Genomic DNA, 23,998 nt, shown 5'->3' with positions numbered 1-23,998 from the left:
GTGCCGGCCGCAGCTGCTCTGCCGTCAGCGCCGTCGCCGTCACGGGGCAAGCCGCCGTTGTCGCCGCAGCCACGCCCGTCGGCCTCGCTGCCGCCGGTCCAGCATGGCTGACATCGCCACTACCACGGCACCGGGCAGGGTGAGGCGCTAGAGGGTGAAGGGTGCATAGAGGCGAGGTGAGGCGGCACCTAGGGGCAGTGACCCCCGTGAGCCGGCAAGCCGACGCGCCACTACCGGGCAAGATGGAGGCCGAGCTGCGACCCTCACAGCTCTCGCGGCATGCGTCCAGAGCTCGATTCATCTGCCTCGCCGCTCGCTCGCCGCCTTTGTGGGACCTAAAGAGAGAGGTTCTGAGCCGTCGGGCGGCGCTGATGGTGGCCCGCGTGGGTGGAGCCCGCGGCAGCTAGGCCGCCTGGGCGCGGGGGGGGTGGTCCGGTGCTTCAGAGGCAGCGTGAGCGACGGGGGGGGCGAAGGATGTGAGGCGGCTCGCCTGCAGCGCCCACCTGCTGGGCCGTCTGGATCTGCGATTACGCCTCGGGAAATGCGAGATCATCCAGAAAATGTCTGCAGACCTCAAACCGATGGCCTCAAAAAGTCGTTGTCAGCCACCGATTTTCCGTGTCGCCCGACCCGCCACCTCACCGGCCCGGCGTTCGGAGGCGTAAAATCTTGGTCGGCCGTTGGGCCGGTGCCATCGGCCGCGGTCGAGTCGACCGTGCCCCGTCTTGGGCACGATGGACATGTGACCGGCTCCGGTCAAGATGTGCCCCGGCATGGCGGATGAGGCTCTCAGGTTGGGCGACGCGAGCGCCGAGAAGGTGGAGCAAGACCTCGCGTCCCACATGGGCTTGCTCGGTTGGCAGGGTTGGATTTGGGTTCTTTGTGATGCGCCAACTTCAACTTCCGGAACGACTCAACAGTGAGTCTTTCGCTAAGCGCGGGTTAGCGCGGGTTAGTGCTCACTAACCCGGCACGGGTTAGCACGGGTCAGAATGGGTTACCATAACCCGGCACTAACCCGGCACTAACCCGGCACTAACCCGGCACTAACCCGGCACTAACCCATGCGGCTGGGGGGCATACGTCAGCATGGGTTATGGTAACCCGAGACTAACCCGGCGCTAACCCGGGTTAGTCTCTCCCTCGGACGGCTTGGCTGCACCTTGCCCCTTGGTGCTCTCCGCGGCAACGCCGTTATCGGTAAGTTGAGCGTGTATGGAGTGAGTCTATCGCGTATCGGTAAGCGCGGGTTAGCGTCGGGTTATGGTAACCCGTTCTAACCCGTGCTGACCCGTGCTGGGTTAGTGTGGCTTAACCCGGTGGAACCCACGGCTAACCCGCGCTTACTGACAGACTCACTCAACAGGGCCCAAAGACGGGGGAGCGACCGGCCTACCAATCCTGTCCCAGCCTGGGGGGCCTCGCTAGATCTCCAGTGGGGAGTGCGAGGGCTGGATCGACTGCAGCGAGAGTGTGGGTTGTGGACCGTCGGGATAGCGTGTGGCGTAGATGTTCTCCTGGAAGTAGAGAGGCTGATGTCTCTCGCCCTGCAGGAAGGAGAAACTCGGACGGTGGAGTGAAAACTCCTCCCTGCGGCGTGTGCGCACGGGTTGCGCATGTGCGGCATCATGTTGAGGACTCGGGAGGGCAGCGACGGCGGCGTTGCCGAGCATGTACAGGGGCCTCAATCCTGTCCCCGATGGGGTGCGCCTCTCGCCGCGCGCGTAGCAGTCGGCGCGCGGGAAGCCTCAGAGATGCGCTGAGCGAGAAGCGGGTATCAGCAGACCAAGCCCTGGGCTTGGATAGGGCGCGGCGTAGCCGCGGCGCAGTGGATAGCGTGAAGAGCCCACTCACTGTCGTGAGCAGACCGCCGCTACCACGCGCGAGCCCCGCAGAGGTGCGGGCGAGAGGGCGGCCCGAGCCCGAAAGGGCCCGCCCTCGGCGTTGCTCTACATGGTAACGGATAAGAAGAGAAACACCCCCGGACTGGGACGCCGGCAGTCGAGTCGGGACACGCTGTGGTTCAGACGCGCGCGTGTGAAGCATCAACGCGCCTGCTTCTTCTCGCGCTGGTCCAGATTGTGGCTTGTGCACCTTGATTGACCGCGTCTCGATCGGTCGGGTCCACGCGACCGCGTCGATCAAGGAACTCTTCCGACAGCCTGAACTCGTGAACTGGTCTGGTCTAGACCGGGTCTAATCGAGGGTCAAACCTGGTGTCGCAAATAGGGTCCCCCTCCCACAGGCCGAACCTTAGTCTCGGAAAGAGGGAATCGGAACGTACTTAGAAGCACCAAAAAAGGACAAACAAACAAAGGAGCAAGGCACAGAAAACGGCTACTCTCTGGTACTGGTCTGCTCTCCTCTTTCGTTCGCACTGCTCCGCAGAAGCACGGCAGTTCTTGGCACTTGGGATGTGCCTAGTCGCCCGACATGCCAGGCATGCCGACCTTTTTTTTGGAGTGCCCCCTCGTAGAGGACGTCGGAGGGAGGGGAGGACGACTGTCCCAGACTGGGCGGACCTCAGTTACGAGCCGACCTCCCCTTCCTCCTTACTGTACAGCCCGAGGAGGGAGGAGTCGCTGGAAGGACGGGTAGTCGTCGATCATGCGGGGGGAAGAGGAGAGTCGGCGAGCAGCAGAGGGTCCAGGCACCAGGGAGGAGCACTTGGAGCACTTGGAGTGCAGTCATTAACCTCACATCCAGGGCCGGGGAGCTAAGAAGCGCACCCAGCGGGCCGGATGATCGGCATCGGGTTGTGGGCTAGAGAGCCCTAGCCCTGGGCGCTGGGGGGTGCGCGTTCGCAGGGAAAGGGCCGTAAAGCAAACACGGGTCTCCGAGGGTTGGTCTGCGCTTTGGGTTTCCCCTAGGTGTGGGGCGCTCGCCGTCCCCGCTCGCCCTCGCCGTCCCCGCTCGCCCTCGCCGTCCCCGCTCGCCCTCGCCGTCCCCGCTCGCCCTCGCCGTCCCCGCTCGCCCTCGCCGTCCCCGCTCGCCCTCGCCGTCCCCGCTCGCCCTCGCCGTCCCCGCTCGCCCTCGCCGTCCCCGCTCGCCCTCGCCGTCCCCGCTCGCCCTCGCCGTCCCGCCTCGCCCTCGCCGCCCCGCCTCGCCCTCGCCGCCCCGCCTCGCCCTCGCCGCCCCGCCTCGCCCTCGCCGCCCCGCCTCGCCCTCGCCGTCCCGCCTCGCCCTCGCCGTCCCGCCTCGCCCTCGCCGTCCCGCCTCGCCCTCGCCGTCCCGCCTCGCCCTCGCCGTCCCGCCTCGCCCTCGCCGTCCCGCCTCGCCCTCGCCGCCCCGCCTCGCCCTCGCCGCCCCGCCTCGCCCTCGCCGCCCCGCCTCGCCCTCGCCGTCCCGCCTCGCCCTCGCCGCCCCGCCTCGCCCTCACCGTCCCGCCTCACCGTCGCCATCCCCCCGCCTCGCCGTCGCCACCTCACCGTCGCCGTCACCGTCCCGCCTCACCGTCGCCATCCCGCCTCGCCGTCGCCACCTCACCGTCGCCGTCGCCACCTCACCGTCGCCGTCCCGCCTCACCATCGCCATCCCACCTCGCCATCACCATCCACCATCCCACCTCTTTCTCATCACCATCCCACCTCACCATCACCATCCTACCCCACAATCATTATCCCTTCCCACCTTCACCTTCCCTCCCCACCTCAACATCATAATCCCACCTCACCATCTTATCCCGCCTCACCATCACCATCCCACCTCACCATCCCACCTCACCATCACCTCCCATCTCACTATCACTATCCTCTCTCATCATCACTATCCTACTTCACCATTACCATTTTATGTATATTGAGAGGCACCGCCACCGGGGGCCGCCGCGCCGTAGAGCGGCCCGTCGGTCTTCCTACCGGCGGTGCGCGCGGCCGCGCTCGGAGGCGCTGATTGCTCGGCCGCGCGGGGCCGGATGACTCGCCCGCTCACAACCACGCTGACCCCGCCTCTGGGACCAACGACAGAGGTGAAACGACATTCGGCCCGCCGACAACAATTCGACCACTGGACTCGATATCTAAATGCGGCGAAGGCCAATCTCGAGTTCCCTTCTCAACTCTTCGCGGGTTATGGTGCAGTCACCTTCCCCCGCGACATTTCTACCGACGCCGACGGCGAGCCCGTTGAGGGCAGCATCTACAGGCGCTTTGTCGCCGACATGCATGCTCCGCTGGAACTCCGTGGACGAGGACAAGCTCTCCGACATCCTCAACATTGATACAACATCAAGGTCGACAGACGTGCCTCCATACACCCCTTCAGAGATCGGGTCAAAACCACATGTGAGGGCGACACCGTGCCCGACCCTCCCGCAGACGTCTTTCTCTGTCAGCCAAAGCCGATGCTTCAGCGGCTTCGCCAGCTATCGCAGATCGTCATCGGCTTGCTCAGGCCTGAGAACGGGTCTGGGGCCATCTAGTCAGTGCGTGCGGGACCTGGGGCAGCAACCAACAACCTGGAGCGACGGGGACGGGGTGCTGCGCAACCGGCGGCAGGCTGCAGCCCCCCCCCCCCCCCCCTCTGACGCAAGCGGCGGGTGATTGTGTGTGGACAGTGATGAGGACTTGCGGTCGTAATAAAAGGACACGCGGAGTCGCGCGTACGTCTCGGGTCGGTTTTGAATGTGCTTGCCCGGCTTGGTGGTGGCCCCACCGCCTGGAGGGTGTCAGGAGGACATGGTAGCAGACCTCAATGCCCAGGATGGGCACAACCCGACCGCTTAGCGAAGTGGCTGCTAGCTGACAGCAAAATCGACCTTCCAAGCTTTGTTTTTAGTTCGTTGTTTTGCGTTTAGAGATTAACATATCGGTTGAAGTTGTCATCGGAATGCGGAAGGCTCGAGGGAGGGCGCCGGACGGTACTCCGCGACGGCTGGCATTCGATGGCTTCGGCCATTGCTCAGCGTCGCCCGCCCCGCCACATCTCTCGGCAACTGAATCTCGAGCCACACGAGGCTGGGACCCGCGGGACTGACGTGCGATTCTGCCTGACGTGCGACATAGCGGTACTGCATGGCAACCAAAAAGTCCAAGCTACAAGCACTCTCTGTCCACCGCGAGTTCCACACACCATGCTGAACGTCACTCTCTGTCGTGGGTGCCGGTAGTGCGGGGGGGGGGGGTAAGCGGCGATTATTATGCGACGGCGTGTTATGGGTTCACTGTCGCACCCCTGTCGGGATCAATTAAGAAAGCGGGGGCCTCGCGCGGCGCCGAGCAACGCTGCGCCGCGCCGCCGATGACGACTCCCGCCGCGTGCCGCGACGGCGAGAGCACGAGCGGTTACAGCGCGGCGGAGATTCGCGACGGCGGGAGCGAGCCCGCGGCGGCCGGCAGCGCGTCGCCGCCGCAGTTTGTTGAGGACCAGCAGATGAGCCGGGCGGCCGTCGACGCCAACGAGGGCAGCGGGGCGACCCTGGTCAGCGCACATGTAATTGCGCGACGAGCGCTCTCCGCACAGGCAGCGCATCTCGATGGTCCGCCGCCGCCTGGCGAGAAGCTACGCAAGGCCGAGGCGAGGCGCGCTTCCCTCACAGCCGCCCTCGTCCGCTTGATGGCTCCGTGTGCGCTCGCGCCGCCTGCCAGGGGCGGAGGAGTGGGCGCACTCACCTACAAGCTGCCGTACACGGGAGACATCCAAGAGTTGAACCGCTTGCTCTACTACCTCATGCTCTCCTTCACCAGCTGCTCCGCCGCCGCGCTCTCGCCCTACATCTGCTCGCCTCTCGGCTCGGAGAAGCGCTCGACCGTCGTGCGAATTGGCTCCATCATCCAGGGCGCCGCGTTCCTCGGCGCGCGCGCCGCGCCTGGTGCTCCGCCTCAGCGCGGAAACTCCGCCTTCTGTGAGGTCTGCGCCGGCGTGAATCTGATCATAGGCGGCGGCGACGGGCCGAGTGACAAGCCCGATGCCAGGCCTCGCCAGGCCCCGGCGCACGCCGCGCACAGCTGGGTGCGCATGCTGGCAGCGTGCAACCCAGCCTTTTGCGGCCCGAGCGGCGTCTGCGTCTCCTTCCAGGAGGTGCTGCGCACCTTCGAGTACGGGTGGCAGCGGGACTGGCCGGCCAGCCTGGAGCGGATGTCGCCCAACTCAACGAGCAAGGAGGCCCTGTTCGCCCGCCTGGATCAGATCATGTCGAACGCCCGGACACTCGCCAGCGCTGCGCCGGACGCCCCCGTGGCGCTGCTCTGCACGCGCGGGGAGAACGCCGGTGCCCCGCCGCGCGCACAAGCCACCGCCCTCGATACTTACCGCGCGTCTCCGGATCATCCATCTACCTCCTTTTCCACGCAGGCGACGTGGGGCCCGCTACCTCGAGGGAGGCTCTGCTGGCCGTCGCTAACGCTGCTCAGCTGCAGGCACTCGTGCGTGGCATCTCGGCAGACGAGCGCGAAGCGTTTAGCGGCGCCGTGGTGGCGGCGCTCACGCGCATCTCGCCGTCCGTGCCGCTGGCGGAGCTGCACGTGCTGCTCGCGGTCCCGCGCGCCTTCAGCTGGCTCGCGCTGCGAGTGTGTGTGCTGCCGCGGCTGGAGAAGGCGGTAGAGGCGCTGACATCGCACGGCTGCACCGAGGTGCTCCTCCGCTCCGCCGCCGCGCTGCCGCGTCACGCCGCCGGCTCGTCATCCACGGCGAGGGCCCCCGAGGGCGAGGCCGAGCCGCCGCAGAACCACGTGGCCGGCACCGGCTCGCTCTCGTCGCTGCTTGTCGACGGCTTGCAGGTGTGTGAGGGCGCATTTAACGTGATGGCTCGACCCCCGACCGCAGCGAGCACTCCCCCCCCCCCCCACACACGCGTGCTACCCGACCCCCCCACACCCCACACGCTCAACCCACGCCGCGTGCACCAGTGCAACACGGCGAGAGGACACATGAACGTGAGAACGTGAGCGACGCCACACGCACACCACACGCGCTCGCCGCCCCTCGACACGCGGTACTCGGTCGACGACACTGCCCTCTGCCCTCTGCCCCTGCCCCGAGTAGGCCGACGGCGACGGCGGGCCCCTCACGCTCGGCCTGCTCGGCCTGACCGGCGCGTACAAGCGATCCATCGCCCTGCTGAGCACCAACGCGGCGTGCGGCATAGCCATCCGCGACACGCTCCGGGCGCTGATGCATCGCGCGTCGGGCGGCCGCTTTGGGTCCGCCTTCCGCCCTCTGACCCTCTCCGCCGCCGCGGCGGCGGCGGCGGCGGTGGCGGCGACGAGGATGGAGCCGGTGCCGCCGCAGTCTGGGACTCGGCCAGGCGCTGCCGCGGTCGGCGACTCGGTGGTGGAGCCCGTGACGCCGCCGCTCAGGCGGGGAGACAAGGTCCGCATCCGAGACCTCGCCTCCCGCCCCGAGCTGAACGGGGTCGTCGCGACGCTCGGCCACCGGGACGGTGCTGAGCGATGGCGAGTGAAGACGCCGGACAAGCAGGTGTTCGCCATTTTGCGCTCCAACCTCGACCCGCTGCCGCTGCCGAAGAAGCGGGACCGAGAGCCGCCTCCACCCGCGAGGCTCTCGCTGTGCGGCTATCAGCCGAGCGAGCGCGCGCGCGCACCGCTCCGGCGGAAGACTTCGCTGGCCGACTTCGTGCCTGCAGGGCGTGGGCCACCAGACGCGGCGGCGTCAGGGGGGCGGGGCGAGGAGCCGTGCCTCGCGGGCGCCGGCGGGCCGGCGGGCGGCGCCGGCGGCGCGAGAGGGCGGGAGGCAGGCGGCGTGGCCCTCACCCCACATACACACGCTCACAACACCGCGAGGGCGCCCTTCCCACACCCTCCCGGCACCCTCCCGGCACCCTCCCGGCACCCTCCCCGACCCTCCCCCTCCCGACGCGCACCCCTCCACGCCGCCGCCGCTCCTCTCCACGGCCGTCCCCGGCCCGACCGCATGGCGCCCCCCAAAATCCGAGCCGTGGACCCGCCCGCCGCGCAGGAGCGGCGACCGTCCTCGCCACGCCGGAGCGAGCCGCCCGCGCCGCCGCCGCCGTGGCGGCCGCAGAGGCCGAGGTTGCAGAGGCGGAGCGGCGCGTGGGCGTCGCCCGGTCGCGAATGGGGGCGGTGGCGTGGGCGGCGTCGGAGGGCGCGAGGGCGGCGGAAACGAGGGCGAAGGACGATGCGGAGGCGGACCTGGAGGCGGCGGAGGAGCGCCGGGACTTCTTCACCGATCAGCTCCGGCTCTGCGGCGGCGCGCCGCCGCGGGAGGTGGGCGGCGCCGCGGCCATGGAGGTGGGCGACGCGCTGGCCCGGCTCGCGGCGGGCGGGGAGGGGACGGAGGGCGCGGGCGGCGAGGCGGGAGGAGGAGGAGGCGAGCCTGGCGGCGGGCGGCGGCGGGAGGCGAGCGTGGTGGGATGAGCGTGACAGGATTGCGTCATCTAGGTGGGAGCGTGACGCGATTGCGGCGGTGATAACGTGACACGTCTCTGACTGCGGCGGTGTCGATCTAGGTGGCGAGCCGAGGCGAGGAGACGAGAGGGCGCGGCAGTGCGAGAGCTAGATGGGAGTGTCACTGTAGGCGTCACCGAGGAGACGCTCGCGAGGCGCGCCCTCGAGGCGCCCACGCCAGCCGGCCAGCTGGCGGCGCTCGCGACGCCCGACGTGCGGCGGCATGCGCCTCTCGACCACCGTCGGGTCCTTGAATCTGCTCGTGGCGCGCTCATCGCCGCCTCGGCGGGGGCGATGTGCGACGCGGCGGTGGCGCTGCTCCTGCTGAGAGGCGGTGCGGCGGAGGATGCCGCCGTCGCTGCGGGGATGCGGCGTGAGGCCGCCGCCGGGCTGGCGGCCCTCCTCGCGCTCGATGTCGACGCGCTCGGCGACGGCGGTGACCTGCGCGGGCGCGTCGAGGGCGAGCTCGAGCGGCGCGATGGTGTGTGGAGGCGGGCGTGCGAGCTGCACATGCGAGAGCCGCTCAGGGTGGCGCGCAGCCTGAGCAAGCGAGAAGCTCGCCAGTTGCTAGCAGCGGGGCTCGACGCCGCGGCGGCTGGGGCTGTCTCGGACGCTGCAGCTGCGGTGGCAGCCTCTATGCGCGCGCTCGACCCCGGCACACGCATATCGCGCGCCCTCCGCGAGGCCATCTGGGATGCAGTTCGAGTAGCAGGGCCGCCGCCACCCGTGGCAGCCGAAGGCTGGTCCGACGTCAATGTCGAGGACATGGTGCGCGCGGCCGTCAATCAGCCCGCGACCGCGCTGCACGCCGCCGTGCTCGAGGAGCTCGCGCCGCACGGGCCGCCGGGGTTGGGCCTCAGCTTGCTGCACGAGAACCTTCTCCGCCTCGGCCCGATGGAGGCGACTCAGTCGGCCGCCGAGCGCTGGAAGTGGATCGGAGGGATCGAGCGGGTCTTCGCGACCAGCGACTACTTCCGGCGCTTCCAGGGCAACGCCGGGGGGAATGAGGCGCTGCGCCTTTTTTGTTATGGGGGGGAGGAGTGGGCGACGGTGCTGCGCCGCGCCGGCGTGTGCGTCGGCAGCCGCGACTCCCTCGACTTGTCGCCCGCCGAAGCCTTCGAGCATGTACAGCTCGCGCTCCTTTTCTCCCACGGCAACCATGCCGCCGTCGGATGGGCCGAGAGGACGTTCCACGACGAGCAGCGCCACGTCCTGCGTGGCACGGGTCACGGGCGTGGGACGATGGGCGCCGGCTTCTCGCGCACCGGCAACTATTCGCATGGCCGCCTCACACGCGAGCTGCGCGGCTGCTGCTCCGCCGCGCACGCGCTGGTGCTGGCCCGCGCGCGGGGCGCGCCGCTGCCGTCCGTCGAAGAGGCCGAGGCCCGCCTCTCCGCGGAGAGCACTCTCGACGACGCCGCCCGCTGGATGGCGGCCGGCGGCGCCTCGCTGCTGTGCTCCGAGGAGGGAGTTAGGATGTTGCGCAGCTCGCTCCTCGACTCCCTTCCCCCCGTCGTCGATGAGCCGCCTGCGGGGCGGTGGCTCTGCGACGTGTTGGAGCGGAGATTGCGCTACAAGTCCGACTACTACAACACGCTGATCTCGGTGTCCAACGCCTCGCGCAGCGCGCAGCCGACGGGCGTCGTCGGCGCTGCCCGCATCTCCTTCTCCTCTCTCACGGCACTCGGCTACCACGTCGCGCCTCAGTGCGTCGCGTCGCACCACGCCGCGCGCGTCGCCATCCTCTCGCCGGGCCGCACGGGCACAATCTCCGTGCTCTCTGCGCTCTATGGGCGAGATGAGTGGGTCGTCGCGCCATTCGACGCGCCGGAGCGGATGCACGGGTCGGAAGTGCCCGCGGACTGGTCCGCCGTCGTGTTGCTCACGCCGCCGCTGCAGCGCGCTCGCAGCGCCCTGACCAAATTGTGGTCGGTGAGGGCGAAGCCGAGTTGGGCGTGGATGGTCGAGGCGCTCGGCGGCGCGGCCTCCTTTGTCTCGCCTGCTGCACTGCTCGACGCGCTGGTGCGACACAGGGTTGAGGCAGGCACGTGGGCGTTGCTGCGGCCGCAGCAGCATTACCTGGACGCAGCGCGCCGGCACGCGCGGTGCGTGCGCACCGTGGTGCTGCGCCGCGAGCACGGCGCCGACTTTGGCGGCGACCTCCAGCAGGCGCTCCTCCAGCTTGGCGTCGAGGGGCTCGAGCATGGCACCTTTGCCCGGAAGCACGCGAGTGAGCAGAGCGCAAAGAGCGATGTGAGCGATATCCGTGACGCTGACTTCGATCAGTTCCTGGCGGAGTACTGGCCTGAAGACGAAGACTTGTGTGTGTGATTTGAGTGTGAGTATGGAGGCATGTGTACAGGCAAAAGTGTGTCTCCTTGGTGAACAAAGGATAGCCAAGCCCCAAGCGGCCCGGTGAGAGAGTGAGAGCGGAGTGAGTCCTGCAACAGGGCGTGTGGAAGAGGAGTCGACAGTGCGAGGTCGTGAGCCGACAATACGAGGTCGTGAGACGCAAATCATGCAGCGTCTACAGCCACTGAGAGGTCCCCTTGACACACGCCGAGCGACTCGCCCAAGACTCTCGCAGCCGTCGAGCACTGGCGTGTAAGCCACGGCCAGTGCTCAACGTGGACCTACCAGCGAGGAGTGGTGCGATAGTGATAGGCGCTGGGATCTCAGCAGCAGGAGGTGGAGATTGGCGGCCAGGCGCGATCGCCGATGGTTGCGTCTAGTGCACGGAGGCGAGGTGAGCTGGAGGCGAGCGGAGAGGCGAGTGGAGGCGAGCGGATAGGCGAGTGGAGGCGAGCGAAGAGGCGATGGAGGCGAGTGGAGATCGAGGGCTGAAGTAGCGGATGCGAACAACGGGCTGTGAGCACCCGAGCGAGGGAGGTGGGCTGCACTCAGCACTGACGTGTCGATGGTGACGCGGGACGCGTCCTCAGAGAGCTTTCGAGGAAATAGGTGAGAGAAAAGAAAAGCGACGGGAAGGACTTCTTTTTAGAGGACGCGCGCCGCATCCGACACATGCTAATATAGTACCACATGCATCCAAGTCGCAACAGAAGAGGGCGACACACTAACAGTACAGTGGCTAGCAGGCAGTGGGTGAGGAGGCGGCGCTCCCACTGCCCGCTATGTAGCGCCCGCGACGCCCGCCTGCATTCCCACGAACCCTGCTCGCAGACTGTACGGGTGGACACGCAATGTCCACCGACCAAGGATGCACCGATCCCAGGATGCACCGATCCCCCCCCCCCCCCCACACGCCATCAAAGAGCCATAACCTGGCTCTTTGTCAACGGCGTCAGACCCAAGCGCAACGCCACAAAGCGCCGGTCGATGTCGGTGGCCGGCGCCGCGTGGCCCAGCAGGCTCGGGTCCCACCGCCGGCAGACGCCGGCGGCGTACTTGTCCTTGCCGCCGACGGGCCGGCCGACGGCGGCCTCAATCGCGCGCCAAAAGCCGTCCTGGTTGGACGTCTTGCTGACGTCCCGCGAGATGGAGAGGACGTACTCGAGCGGCTGTGCAACACGGACCGAGACCGCCTCGATCATTTGCACGGCGCAGCGCACCTTGGCGTTGTTCGGGTTGTGGTTCGCCTGCATTTGGGCCAGTGGAATTACAGAGAGGGGGCGGGGGTGGAGAGGCGGGGGGCGAGAGGCTGATGGCCTGCACGCGCTGGCCAATGACGACGAGGCGGTAGCCCTCGCTCGCAAGCGCGGCCAACTTTTGGTAGTACCACTCCTCGAGCGGGGCATCTGAGCAGGAAGAGGAGGGACTCGGTGGGCTACAGAGGCGAGGGCGAGAGTAGTGGGCGGGCGACGCTCACACTCTTGGTTGGCCGCCACCGCCGTGTTGAGCCAGTTGCGGGTGAAGGCCCCGGGCGCGCTAGCGACGTGCCGCCTCACCAGAGAGTTGTCGAGGGAGATGAAGAGGATCGGAGCAATCGAAGCATCGTGGGAGCAGATGTACTCGGGGCTGCACAGCAGTCCCCCCTCGAGCACGCGCTCAAGCTGCGTGCGCGGCTCCTGATCGACGACCACCGCCGGCGCCGGCGCCGGCGCCGGCGCCACCGCCTCCGGCGCCACCGCCACAATCGTTGAAGCAGCCGCCGCACTGCCACAATCGTTGGCGGGCTCGAGGCGGAGCGACCAGCCGCACCAGCCATCGACCAGCTCGGCCTCGATGCAATCGCGCGCCGCGCGGGCGTGCACGACGCTGACGAAGATCAGAGGCGCGTCGTCCGCCTCGCCATCCAGCTGGTGCGGCGCGTTGCCCGCGCATGGCTCGATGAGGGTCCGCTGGTTCTGCTCGAGCCTCGATCCGTTGAGCCAGGTTGTGTTTACCGCCGAGAGATGCGTCGCGTAAACCCTGCCGTCCTCTCGCTCGAGCCGGATGTGCTGCCTCGAGAGATGCGGGTTGCACGGCGCTCGCACGTCGCCCTCTCGGCCGACAATGACGACGCGCCCGTGGAGAGGGGCCGGGCCCTCGCACTGCTGCGGGTTGTGGGGCACGAGGGTCCCCCACCGCGGCTCCTCGCGCTCTCGCTTGGCCATCGGCTGGAGCGGTTGTCGGCTGGAGCGATTTGGAGCGGGAGGCTGACAGTGCCAAGAGAGCGGATGGCTGCTTGGCGCCCGCCGGAAATTTTCTTTTGGGTGGTGTACCTGCTTTTCGCTCGTTCGTGCCGTCATCATCTGTCCGGCGTCCACCCATACCGCGTTGGTGTCCAGTCCGAGCCTGGCTGTTCTTCACCTTTCTACCTACCTACCTGCCAGTGCGCGCCAGTCCCGTGCCCAGTGTCGTGCGAGGGAGTTTTGTTGTAAAATTCTTTTCGGTTCTCGTTGCGATATCGTTCCCCGGTGGGTAGCGAGGATTGGTGTTACGCGATCCAACTTGCTCGTATCAGGATCGAGGTCCCGCCCAGGATACACACAGCCAGCCAGCTTCAACGTCTACCAACCAGACGTCGTCCTCTCCCACACCCTGAGGCGAAGAAGAATCCCCGCTCGGCGCATTCACTGTGCTCCCGTTCCTGGCGGGGAAGGGCGAGGGTGTCCCCTCACTTCTATTTTTTCTGAGCGACCACGAGTTTGCATGGCGGCCGGTTCAAGCGAGCCGCCCCGGTTTCTACGCCCATTTGCATGCGCAATAGCCAATTGAAGCTGCGGCAATTGGGCCGACCGTGCTCTTGGGGCCGCATTCTCGACTGGTTATAAGAGCATAACCCTCTGGTGCTCACGGCCGAGCTGCTTCGCCTTCGGAATCCGAGTTAGTGGCGGACACGGGTTGAGGCGCCTCTGGTGCGGATGCAGTGCGGATGCAGTTCTCTTCACCTGCCAAGGTACACGCCGATGGCTGGTGACTCAAATTTGCCGCATTGCACAATCGGCTCTGATTGAGGGGGACGACAGAAAACAGCTCGTGAGGCCGAGGGTGCAGGAAGCGAGTGGCTACACTACTACATGCTATCCTCTTCCGCACGCACCGCAGAAGGGATGACTTCCCGGCAGTCTTAGGATGGGGCAGGCGCATCAGACCACTTCGGTGGGATGCAACTGAGGGCGGCGGGTTGTCCCCCTTCCCCCTGCGCTTGATCACTGTTGGATGCACAGGCCCAGTGCTGCCGAACTCATGAGAGGTTGACGAGAGTTCAACTCAGCCACACTTTCATAGCTCGGAACCTCAGGTGGGCTCACAGCCTCGCGGTGGCACCACCCAGCACACTCAGTCTCAATCGGTCCAACGCTCTTGCTCTACGGTGACGGAGTCACAGTCAGGACGGCCAGCGGTGTGGCAGAGGGCCGGCGCACGCGGGTTGGGGGTCGAAGGTTTGCGCACGTGGGCCCCGGGCAGCGCCCCTCTGTCTGGCACGTGTCCGGCGGAGGGTTCGACAATATACACATATACTAAACGAGGAAGATAAACCACGTCGACCTCGAGACACGTTCAACCTCACTGGAGGAGGCGCGAGCCGCGCGACGGACTCAGACCCCGAGTACTGGCCCCAATACTCCGCGTCGGCTAGGGGCGGCTGCCCGCACCCAGCTCAGCGCCCCGAGCACGCAGACAGACGCTCTCGCCGGTGTGGGTGCTGTCAACTGAGCCATCGTTGAGAGGCGGCTCTGCGTCGGGATCCGGCTCCGCGGGCGCGGCAGCCTCAAAGTCGCCATTAGAGCCGCCTCGATGTGAGCTTGCCACCTTGATGAGCGCGAGGCAATCCGATCAATGTCGATCCAGCTGCCAGTTTGGTTGAGAGCCGGGTCGATTTGGCGGGCGACAGCAGCACTGCTCTGGCCACATTCCGGCCAGGCGTGCTATCGCAACGGCAATGGTACACAGTAGGCTTCGGCCGGTGGCCGCTACTGGACCGAGCTGAGATGACGGATGGCCGAGCAAGCGCGTGGCAGCTCCTCTCGCTCTAGACCCCTGTTCTTGCGGTATGTCTTTAGGACAGGGACGAGCTTGTCTGCTGCTGCCTCGACCCGATCCGCAGCCGGCTCTGGCTGCTTCCTTTTTGACACACGTTTGCCGCACTTGAATGCCAGCGTGAAGGTGGTGACTTCTTCGACAACGTCCAGCACACGGGACGCCCTTCACTGACGCACGCGGCAAAACGGGGCCGCAACCACAACGCTTTCGGCCGTCCAGCGACGGATTTTCGTTCCGTGTGTTAGCAGGTATCTAGCCACAAGATTGTCATTGCGGTTCGAAACCGTGCGACGAGAGAGAGAGAGATTTGGTCTACGCTAGAACGAAAGCATGGAGCGCCGTGCCCTTCGTTCACGGGCGGCAAACATAAAACGTTCACGGCCCTCACCTGTTACGAGCGGCCAGTCGAGGCTTTTTAGCGCGCAGCCATCATCCCCACGTGTGTGTGTGTGTGTGTGTGTGTGTGTGTGTGTGTGTGTGTGTGTGCGTGTGTGTGTGTGTGTGTGTGTGTGTGTGTGTGTGTGTGTGTGTGTGTGCGTGCGTGCGTGCGTGTGTGTGTGTGTGTGTGTGTGTGTGTGTGTGTGTGTGTGCGCTCGTGTTTACTTCTTCCCGCTTACCCGGTACGACTCCTGTGTCTCACTTGCGCGTCCACAGTGTTGCGAAGCAGAACGTGTGGGGCTCTCGTCCCTGCGGACTCGGCCGCGGTAACACGCGCCCGCGAAGGCCGGCCGTGCGGTTCCCGCTACTGTCAATGAGCCTCGTGCGTTACTACAGGCACTGGCGCGGTTCATTATTGAGGCTCGACGAGTGTGTGCTTATAGACGGTCGTGCTGCCGCCCTGCCAAGCTCCGCATTTTGCACACTTCCGCCACACTTCGGCTGCACTCGCTTGTGTGTGTCTCTCGCTTGTGTGGTCGCGTCGGATACCTGCACTCTCCTCACACACTGTCCCACTCGCGAGGCTTGGCTCCATGACCATGCCGCGAGCGTTAGGCGTGCTGCCTTCTGCTGGTAGGTGCGTCGAGCTCTGGCTACTGGCGCAAAGCGCCAGTTGATAGAGTTCCATGCTCTGGTCCGCTGTGGCGCTCGACGCCGAGAAGCGCTCGCTCGCTTGGCGATTGTCAGACTCTGCGCACAAACCTGCCTCGCGCACTGCACTCCACCCTTGTTTGTGCAAACTCACTCTCCAAGTCCATGTGAACCCCTCCCCTCCTCACGCACCTCGGCCGCGACGGAGGGTGGCCGATGCGATGCTCGCGTGGCACCGGCCGCCCCGCTGGCCGCTCTTGAGGCGCGGAGCGATGCTTCCCCGCACTGCGCTCCTTCCACCGCCTCCTCAGGAAGCGACAGCCAGCCGCCAACGCCTCTGCGGGAACGAGCGATCAGGGCGGATGCTGCGCAAGGCGTCGGGCTCTGCCGCTGCGGCGCGTACCGGCCACGCACATCTCGGCCATACAGGGAGCCGAGGCCGCGCCGTGCTCGCCTAGCACGCACACGCACACGTCCATGACGCACACGTCCATGCGACGGTTACTCCTTTCTCGAAATTGAAGGTTCAATCAAAGGGGCGTCCCTAAAACCTAAACCTTAATCTTTGCTCTCGTGCGAGCGGAGATACAGATCGAGCGACCGACTAGTCGACCGAGACGAAGCGAGAGCCGAAGTGACATCTGACATCTGACAACGAGTGACGCAGTGAGTTCAAGTGCGCGAGGAAAGCGGCGAGTTCAAGTGACAAGTCGCCCCGGGCTCCGCTTCCACGCCCATTTGCATGCGCAATAGCTGAGTGACTGTGCCCTTGGGGCCGCGAGTGAAGCTGCTGTGCCCTTGACGACTGTGCTCAGACTGACTCTATACGCGCTAAACTCCCACTGTACGCTACATCGACACTGCGAGAGAACACTCCCGAGCCGTCGCCATCGGCGCCACCGCCTCCCACGCGTTCAAGGCCGGGTCATACCGCTCCACAGAGCTGCGCTTGGCGAACAGCCCGCCCTCGAGGACCGCCAGGTCAACCCCGCCCACAGCGTACAGCCTGCCCTCGACGACCGCCAGCCCGAAGTCACGGCGCGGCGCGCCCAAGGGCGCCACCGCCTCCCACGCGTTCGCTGCCGGATCGTAGCGCTCAGTCGAGCTGAGCTCAACTCGTAGGTCCCCGTGGGGATCGCTCGAGTACCCGCCAACAGCGTACAGCTTGCCGTCGAGCACCGCCGTGCCGAGAGCACCTCGGCTTGTCGACATCGGCGCCACCGCCTCCCAACTGTTTGTTGCCGGGTCGTATCGCTCCACCGCCCCGATGCTTTCGAAGAACTCGCCCGACCCGCCCACGGCGTACAGCTTGCCGTCCAACACCGCCACACCAAGCCCAGTCCGCCCGGTCGGCATCGGCGCCACTGCCTCCCACGCATCCAGCGCCGGGTCGTACCGCTCGACCGAGGTGAGGGAGCCGGCGGGGAGGTCCTCGTCGTCGGAATGCCCGCCCACAGCATACAGCCTGCCCCCGAGCACCGCCACTCCGGCCGCCCACCGCGCCACCGTCATCGGCGCCACCGCCTCCCACGTTTTGGTCTCCAAATCATACCGCTCCGCGCGGTCGGAAGGCGGGAAATAATCGGGCTGCTCCACATCACCGTCATTCCAGACTGAGCCGCCCACCGCATACAGCTTGCCCTCGAGCAGCGCCAAGGTTGGATCAATTTGTACGGGCAGCGTCGGCGCCACGGCCTCCTCCCCATCCCACGCATTCTCCACCGGGTCGTACCGCTCCAGCGAATGAATGAATTCGCCGTCACCGCCGATGCCTCCAAACACGGTCAGGCGCGGCCTCTCGCGCGTCTTCAGCGTCTCCTTCCAGCCGCGGCGCCACGCGCGGCACGTCGCCTTGGCGGCGTGCTCCTTGGTCGGCAGCTGGGCGAGGATGTGCGGGACGAGGTCTGGCGAGAGGAGGACCTCGGAGAGGATCCACTCGGGCTGCTCCACAAGCCGTGTGGCGTGCTCGTCCGCCACGCGCAGCGCGGCGTCGCTCGCGACCGCCTGCGCCTCGATGATGGCGCACAGCTTCGCTGGCGAGAGGCCAGCGACGCGGGCGCCGATGCGGTGGGCCATATATATACACACACTTGCACCGAAGAAGAAGAAATTCGCGCCCGCCATCGAGGAGCCGCCCCTGAGGTTCCACACCAGGCGGTGCGGCCGCCGCCAGTGCCGCCATCGTTTCCGCCACCCACACTGCTTGGCGCCCGATCGAGGGCCGAAATTTTCTTTTTCGGTGGAGTACCTGTGAGAGTGCCAGGGCCTCCGCCGCATTTAGATATCGTGTCCAGTGGTCGAATTGTTGTCGGCGGGCCGAATGTCGTTTCACCTCTGTCGTTGGTCCCAGAGGCGGGGTCAGCGTGGTTGTGGGAGAGCCCTGCAATCGGCCTGCGCGTGTGCCGCGTGGGCCCGTGTCCATGAACAAAATAAATTCCTATATAGCGAGCTCGTCCGAAGCGAGTCCGCGGGTGGAGACCAACCCTCCAGTGGAGAGAGCAGCGCCCATGCCAGAGGACGCGCCTCCTCCTATTGGCCTCTTGCGAGGGAGGACCTGGGGAAGCGCATCGTCGGGAGACCGGAGACGACGATGCGGCGAGCTATGCAACCTCCGGGCCTAACAACCCGGACTGGCCCGAGGCGCACCCCCAGTGGGCGCACGGGCGTGACCACCCTCAGGGGTTAGATGCAGCGGCATAGGCTGCGGCATCGCCCGTGGGTTCCAGTCGCTGGGAGCCCTGAGGAGCGCATCGACGGGAGACGTCGAGGCGAACTACACATCCTATATACGGGTCTGATGGCCCGGACGGACTCGAAGCGGACCCGTGGGGAACGCGCCTCGAGCTCGACCACCCTAGGGGGCTGGATACAGCGGCATGGGTTGCGACATCGCCCGTGGGTTCCCTATCGCGGGGAGCCCAGAGGAACGCACCGGCGGGGAGACGCCGAGGCAAATTACACAACCACGGGGCTGGACGGCCCGCCGAGGACATGGTCCCGCGGGGCAGCCGACCGTGACGGCAGTGCGAGCGCTGCGAGCCAAGTCAGGATTCGCACTGCAGGGACGCACGCTCCTGCAGGCATGGGGATGCACGAGGCATACGACACCAAGGAGGCCCTCGGCGCGGGTCACGATCCCCGCCACGGGTCACGAGACCACGGCGCGCAGTGGTATCACGACGCGCGCTGGCGTCCCGCGCCACCGCCGGGCGATGAGGCGTACGGCGCACCCGGCGAGGCTGCCCCCGAATGGGAGCAGTTGCGACTGCAGAGCCGATCGCTCCTGACGCCAGCTGCCCTGGGCGGCGGCGTCCGGACGGGCATCGTGCCCGGTGGCCGTGCCCTCCACACGTGCAAGCCCCCGGCGCTACACGAGGTGCGCAAGTACATGCCACGTCGCGGCTCGACGAGCCCACCGCGACGGACTGCGGGAAGGGAGGCAGACACGGAGGGCGATCTTCCCTCAGACAAGGGAGATCGCTACGTCGACTTGGACGGCACGTCCCACAAGCCCGAGAGACGGGCGGACCGCGCCGAGCTCGCGTGGACACAGGCGGAGGTCAAGCGCCTCCGTGCGCAGCTCGAGGCTCTTCGGGGCAGGTCGCGAGCGCGAGCCCTCGGGGCCCGCGTCCGAGACCTCGAGCAGGAGACAAGGATGCTCTCCGACACGATAGAGAGCGACACCAAGAGGACCACCCTCGCCGCCACCCTGGCGGCGGCGGCGCGCGGGCCGCCGCCCCCGCGCCCCCCGGGGACGTTGGGGACCCCGCCGCAAACCCCGTGCACCCCACCCCCAGCGGGCGAGTCAACCAGCCCCGCGCGGCCGAGCAATCAGCGCCTCCAAGCGCGGCCGCGTGCACCGCCGGTAGGAAGACCGACGGGCCGCTCTACGGCGCGGCGGCCCTCGGTGGCGGCGGTCGGCCCGAAGCCGACCCCGCCGCGCGCCTTCCGCAACCCTCGGGCTTCAATGCCATCCATACGGAAACCTGCCCCGCGACACACTTGGAGTGCAGTTGTCAGCAACCTCACATCCAGGGCCGGGGGGCTAAGAAAGAAGCACACCCAGCGGGCCAGATGATTGGCATTTGGTTGCGGGCAAGAGAGCCCTAGCCCTGGGGGTGCGAGTTGACAGGCAATATCGAATTCTCCCGCTTGACAGGAAATTTTCTTCTTCACTGCGCGGCTGTGTCCTCGCTGTGTCCTCGCGACTGCTGTGTCTGCGAGGCAGTGTCTGCGAAGCAGACGTGGGGTTCTCCCTGCGGACTCGGCCGCGGTAAATCGCGCCCGCGAAGGCCAGCCGCGCGGTTTCCGCTACTGTCAATGAGGCTCGTGAAGCTACGCTATTGAGGGCGGCGTTATTGAGGCTCGATGGTGTGTGCTTATATGACGGTCGTGCCAAGCTCCGCATCCGCACTTCCGCCACACTTCGGCTGCACTCGCTTGTGTGGTCGCGTCGGATACCTGCACTCTCCTCGCACACTGTGTCCCACTCGCGAGGCTTGGCTACATGACCATGAGCGTTAGCGTGCTGCCTTCTGCTGGCAGGTGCGTCGAGCTCTGGCTACTGGCGCAAAGCGCCAGTTGATAGAGTTCCATGCTCTGGTCCGCTGTGGCGCTCGACGCCGAGAATCGCTCGCTCGCTTGGCGATTGTCAGACTCTGCGCACAAACACTGCCTCGCGCGCTGCACTCCACCCTTGTTTGTGGCTGTGCAATAGGGGTCGAGGGGCAGTAGAGAGACCCTCCGGCTCTCATAGCGGTCCTCGCACTCGCCTCTCCAGCACAGTAGACCCTTGCGTCCTCGCGAACACATATTCTCCCTGACCCCGCCCGCTCCGTGGCTGCCAGGGCGCTCTGTGAGCGCGGTACTTTCACATGCCGCTCGCCTCGATGGGTGGCCGGTACACACAGGATATGGACAGTGTCCCTCCGGAGGCGCGTGCGTGCCGGGTCCTGCATGTGCGGCCTCGCCGGGTGGATCCTACCGACCCACTCACCCACCAAGTCCATGTGCAAACTCACTCACGCACCCCTCCCCTCCTCACGCACCTCGGCCGCGACGGAGGGCGGCCGATGCGCTGCTCGCGTGGCACCGGTCGCCCCGCTGGCCGCTCTTGAGGCACGGAGCGATGCTTCCCCGCACTGCGCTCCTTCCACCGCCTCCTCAGGAAGCGACAGCCAGCCGCCCACGCCTTTGCGGGAACGAGCGATCGGGGCGGATGCTGCGCAAGGCGTCGGGGCGTTTGGAGGACGCGGGATAGTAGTAGACACAGCAGCAGTAGAGCAGCAGCAGCAGCAGCAGCAGCAGCGGCGGCGGCTTCGGCGGCGGCGGCGGCGGCGGCACCATGCTGCTGCCGCCGCCCGCCGCCGCAGTGTAGCGGTAGTAGCAGAGTGGACACAGTAGCAGTAGCAGTAGTGAGTGAAAGCCTGAGAAGGCTCAAGGTGCAAGCCAGCCAGCGGCGCCTTTTTTTGAGAAACAGACCCCTGTTTTGAGAGAAACAGACCCTTGAAAACTCGGTGTTGAACCACCAGAAAGAAAGAAAGAAAACAGACAACCCAAGGGAGGGATGGGAGGACGGCACGCCGCCACCACACAGGGATTTTAAGGAGAGGTGTGTGGTGCGCTATCCGTCGCCCACCCTAGGGAGTCTGCCTCTTCCTATCTCTCTTCGCAGTCTCTCGCCGATTCTCGCTGCAACCTTCATGCCACCTCGCGGTCGTCCCACCCTCGTCGTTCTCTCCCTTGTCACTTCCTCCTCTGTCGCGTCGTTCTCTTCTGCCTCGTCCTGCGACGCCGCCGCCTGCCGGTCCCTTGTTCTCGCGGCTTCTTTCGCCTTTCGGCGCAACTCCGTCCTCCTCGCGGCGTATCCTGGCCCCTCGAGTCTATCGAGCTCCCCTCGCGCAAGGACCACATTTCTGACTCCCACTCCGATCATTTGCCTACAGGTCATGTTGTTGCTCAGGTCCACTCTCTCTTCGAACACTCGTGCCTCTACGGATGATGCCGGCGCTGGGGTCCCCTTCGGATGCATCGTGACATCTGACAACTGGATTTCCACTGGTTCGTCCTCCTCGGAGTCATCTTCCCCGTCCTCCTTCCGCTCGGCTCTTCGCTCGGTACGTTCGGTGTGGCTCACCCTCCATGCCGTGAACAGGCGCTTTATCCACCCTATATTCTTCTCTCGTTCCTCTGCCCGTGCCTTGGTCTTGTCGTTGTTTCGCACCCATGTCTGTATGGCAATCGAGGCTGCCTTCCCCACTACCTGTAGTTCACTCGTCACCTCTCCCGCGAGCTCCCTTCTCTTTCTTTCGGGTATGGAGTCCGAGGCAGAGGCCGCATCGTGTTCGCTGTAACAAGAGTTTGATCCAAAACAAGAACACAAGTTTGGCTCTACTAATATAGCGCGCGGATAAAGCGCGCGCGCGCCGCGGTGGCGGCGAAATATAATATTATCTCAGAGGAATATAGTGTGAATGCCCGGGAACAGCCCCTCCTGGCCGAGCCGATTGCGCCACCGGCCCCCGCTGCCGCGCCGCCAACGGGTGATGCCATTGTGCCGGTTGCGTCTCCTGCAGAGGCAGCAGGCTCGCCGGCTGCGGCCGGTGCGTCGGCGACGTCACCGCCGCGCTCCGACAGCGCCAGGGCCAGCGGCAGCGGCGATGGCGGCGGCGGCGCTGGGAGCGACGGGCTGGCCGCGGCGCCGAGCCGTTGGGGCCCGCGGGCATCGGGTCCCGCGCCGGAGCCTCCCTCCTCGCCGCCGCTGCCCCGCCGTGACAACGTGCAGGCGTGGGCAGCTGCCACTGCCCACGCCGAGGAGCAGCGGGCAAGGGTCGCTGCGGAGCAGGCGCGGCGTGACGAGGCGGCAGCGGCTGCAGCGGCTGCAGCGGCAGCGGCGCCTGCCGGGGCTGCTGCAGGCGCCGCTGCGCTGAACACTCGATCGCGGCAGGCTTCCCGCGAGCCGACCCCGCACGCATCGCCGTCCGGCGACGGCGCTGGCGAGCCGCCGGCGCGGCGGCGGCGGCAGCTGCGCGGAGCGGAGCTGCAGCTGCAGCTGCAGCAGGCATCCGCACACGCCCATTCTCGCGTGTTCCACTCATGCTGCGACTCACGGCACCCTCTGTTGCTCTGCAGGCGCAGGCCAGCTTCTCGGGGGCCAATGCAGACCAGCTCGAGGCAGTGGCGGAGGAGGAGGAGATGGCCGACCGCGTTTCGTCGAGCATCTACTCGCCTGCCCAACGCCCCGGCGCCATCGGCTTGCCTTGCCGTGTTTGCCACCGTGCCCCAGCCTCGTGCTGGTGGCGGTGCGTCCCCCGCTTCCCCCACTCCCCCCCCTCCCCCACCCTGCCCACCCTTGGTTCTTATCACGTTTTGACCCACCCGAGTGCCGCCCTGCTCTGCGCAGGCACAAAGTGCCCTACCCCAACCTCGATAATGTTGACCTGCCCGACGAGGACGAGCCCAGCGCTTACACATGGAGACAGATGGAGCCCAGCGCGCGCGCGCTGCACCAGTGCCGCCACTTTACGCGGTGCCGCGCGTGCACCCTCGCGCACGTTCCCTACCCGCCCGAGACAGCCGAGATGGGGACCATCGTGGTGCGCAACCCGGAGCTGCCGGCCGCCCTCGGGGGCGACCCCTACGACCACGACACCTGGCCTGCCAGGATCGACATCTCCGACTACGTCGAGGCCTCGGGCTCCTTCGTCACGCGCACCGTTGACACCGACCTCTACCGCGATCTGTCGCCGCTAGTCCATGTGCGCGAGGAGGACATCTGCCTCATCTGCCAGCGCCGCGTGCACCCCTTTCCGCACGACGAGACCGAGGCGCTCGCACGTTGGCTCTCATTGAGCCAGTGAGTATAGCCACGAGCAGTCCGGCCTGCCCACTGCTAGCTCGCGCGCTGCCTCACGCGGCTGCTGCTTCTCTCTATCGGAAGGCTCTGCCCCTCGCTCTCTGCCCTGTCTGTCTGCCGCTGTTACGTCTCCGTTTGTGCATTGTCTGGTTGCCATCGCGCTCTGGCTGGTAGTGGCATGTCTGGTTGGATATCTGGTACATTCCATGTTGTCTGGTTGCGTGTCTGGCGTTGCATGTCTGGTTGCACTGTCCGGCTGCCCTCCCGCCTCCGCGCTCTGTCTGGCGGCGTCCCCGCTCGTTGCCTTAGCTAATCCGGGACT

General features: G+C 66.6%; 2 protein-coding genes across 2 annotated transcripts in view; one reads left to right on the top strand and one right to left on the bottom strand.

Moving 5' to 3' along the window:
- The window catches only part of EMIHUDRAFT_369789 (hypothetical protein), a 3,484-nt gene extending 1,567 nt beyond the window's left edge, over positions 1-1,917 (bottom strand). The window contains exon 1 of the mRNA XM_005771057.1: positions 1,402-1,917. Coding sequence (XP_005771114.1) covers positions 1,425-1,673 — 249 coding nt within the window. The 5' untranslated portion in view covers positions 1,674-1,917 and the 3' untranslated portion in view covers positions 1,402-1,424. The remainder of the gene's footprint in view (positions 1-1,401) is intronic.
- Positions 1,918-7,134: 5,217 nt separating this feature from the next.
- Positions 7,135-11,008, top strand: EMIHUDRAFT_445089 (hypothetical protein). Its single transcript, XM_005771056.1, has 3 exons — positions 7,135-8,175; positions 9,527-9,575; positions 9,651-11,008. Exons 1-3 carry the CDS (start codon positions 7,207-7,209, stop codon positions 9,836-9,838), a joined length of 1,206 nt encoding a protein of 401 aa, XP_005771113.1. The 5' UTR covers positions 7,135-7,206; the 3' UTR covers positions 9,839-11,008.
- Positions 11,009-23,998: the final 12,990 nt, after the last annotated feature.

Source organism: Emiliania huxleyi, assembly GCF_000372725.1.
Source record: "Emiliania huxleyi CCMP1516 unplaced genomic scaffold EMIHUscaffold_392, whole genome shotgun sequence".
Lineage (NCBI taxonomy): Eukaryota > Haptophyta > Isochrysidales > Noelaerhabdaceae > Emiliania > Emiliania huxleyi.
This window is presented reverse-complemented; position numbering and strand designations above follow the sequence as displayed.

Coding starts and splice junctions, on each gene's coding strand:
- EMIHUDRAFT_445089 (XM_005771056.1), top strand. CDS start 7,207: ATGGAGCCGGTGCCGCCGCAGTCTGGGACTCGGCCAGGCGCTGCCGCG. Junction 8,176..9,526: donor GCTCTGCGGCGGCGCGCCGC/CGCGGGAGGTGG, acceptor CGGCAACCATGC/CGCCGTCGGATGGGCCGAGA. Junction 9,576..9,650: donor ACGACGAGCAGCGCCACGTC/CTGCGTGGCACG, acceptor TCGCATGGCCGC/CTCACACGCGAGCTGCGCGG.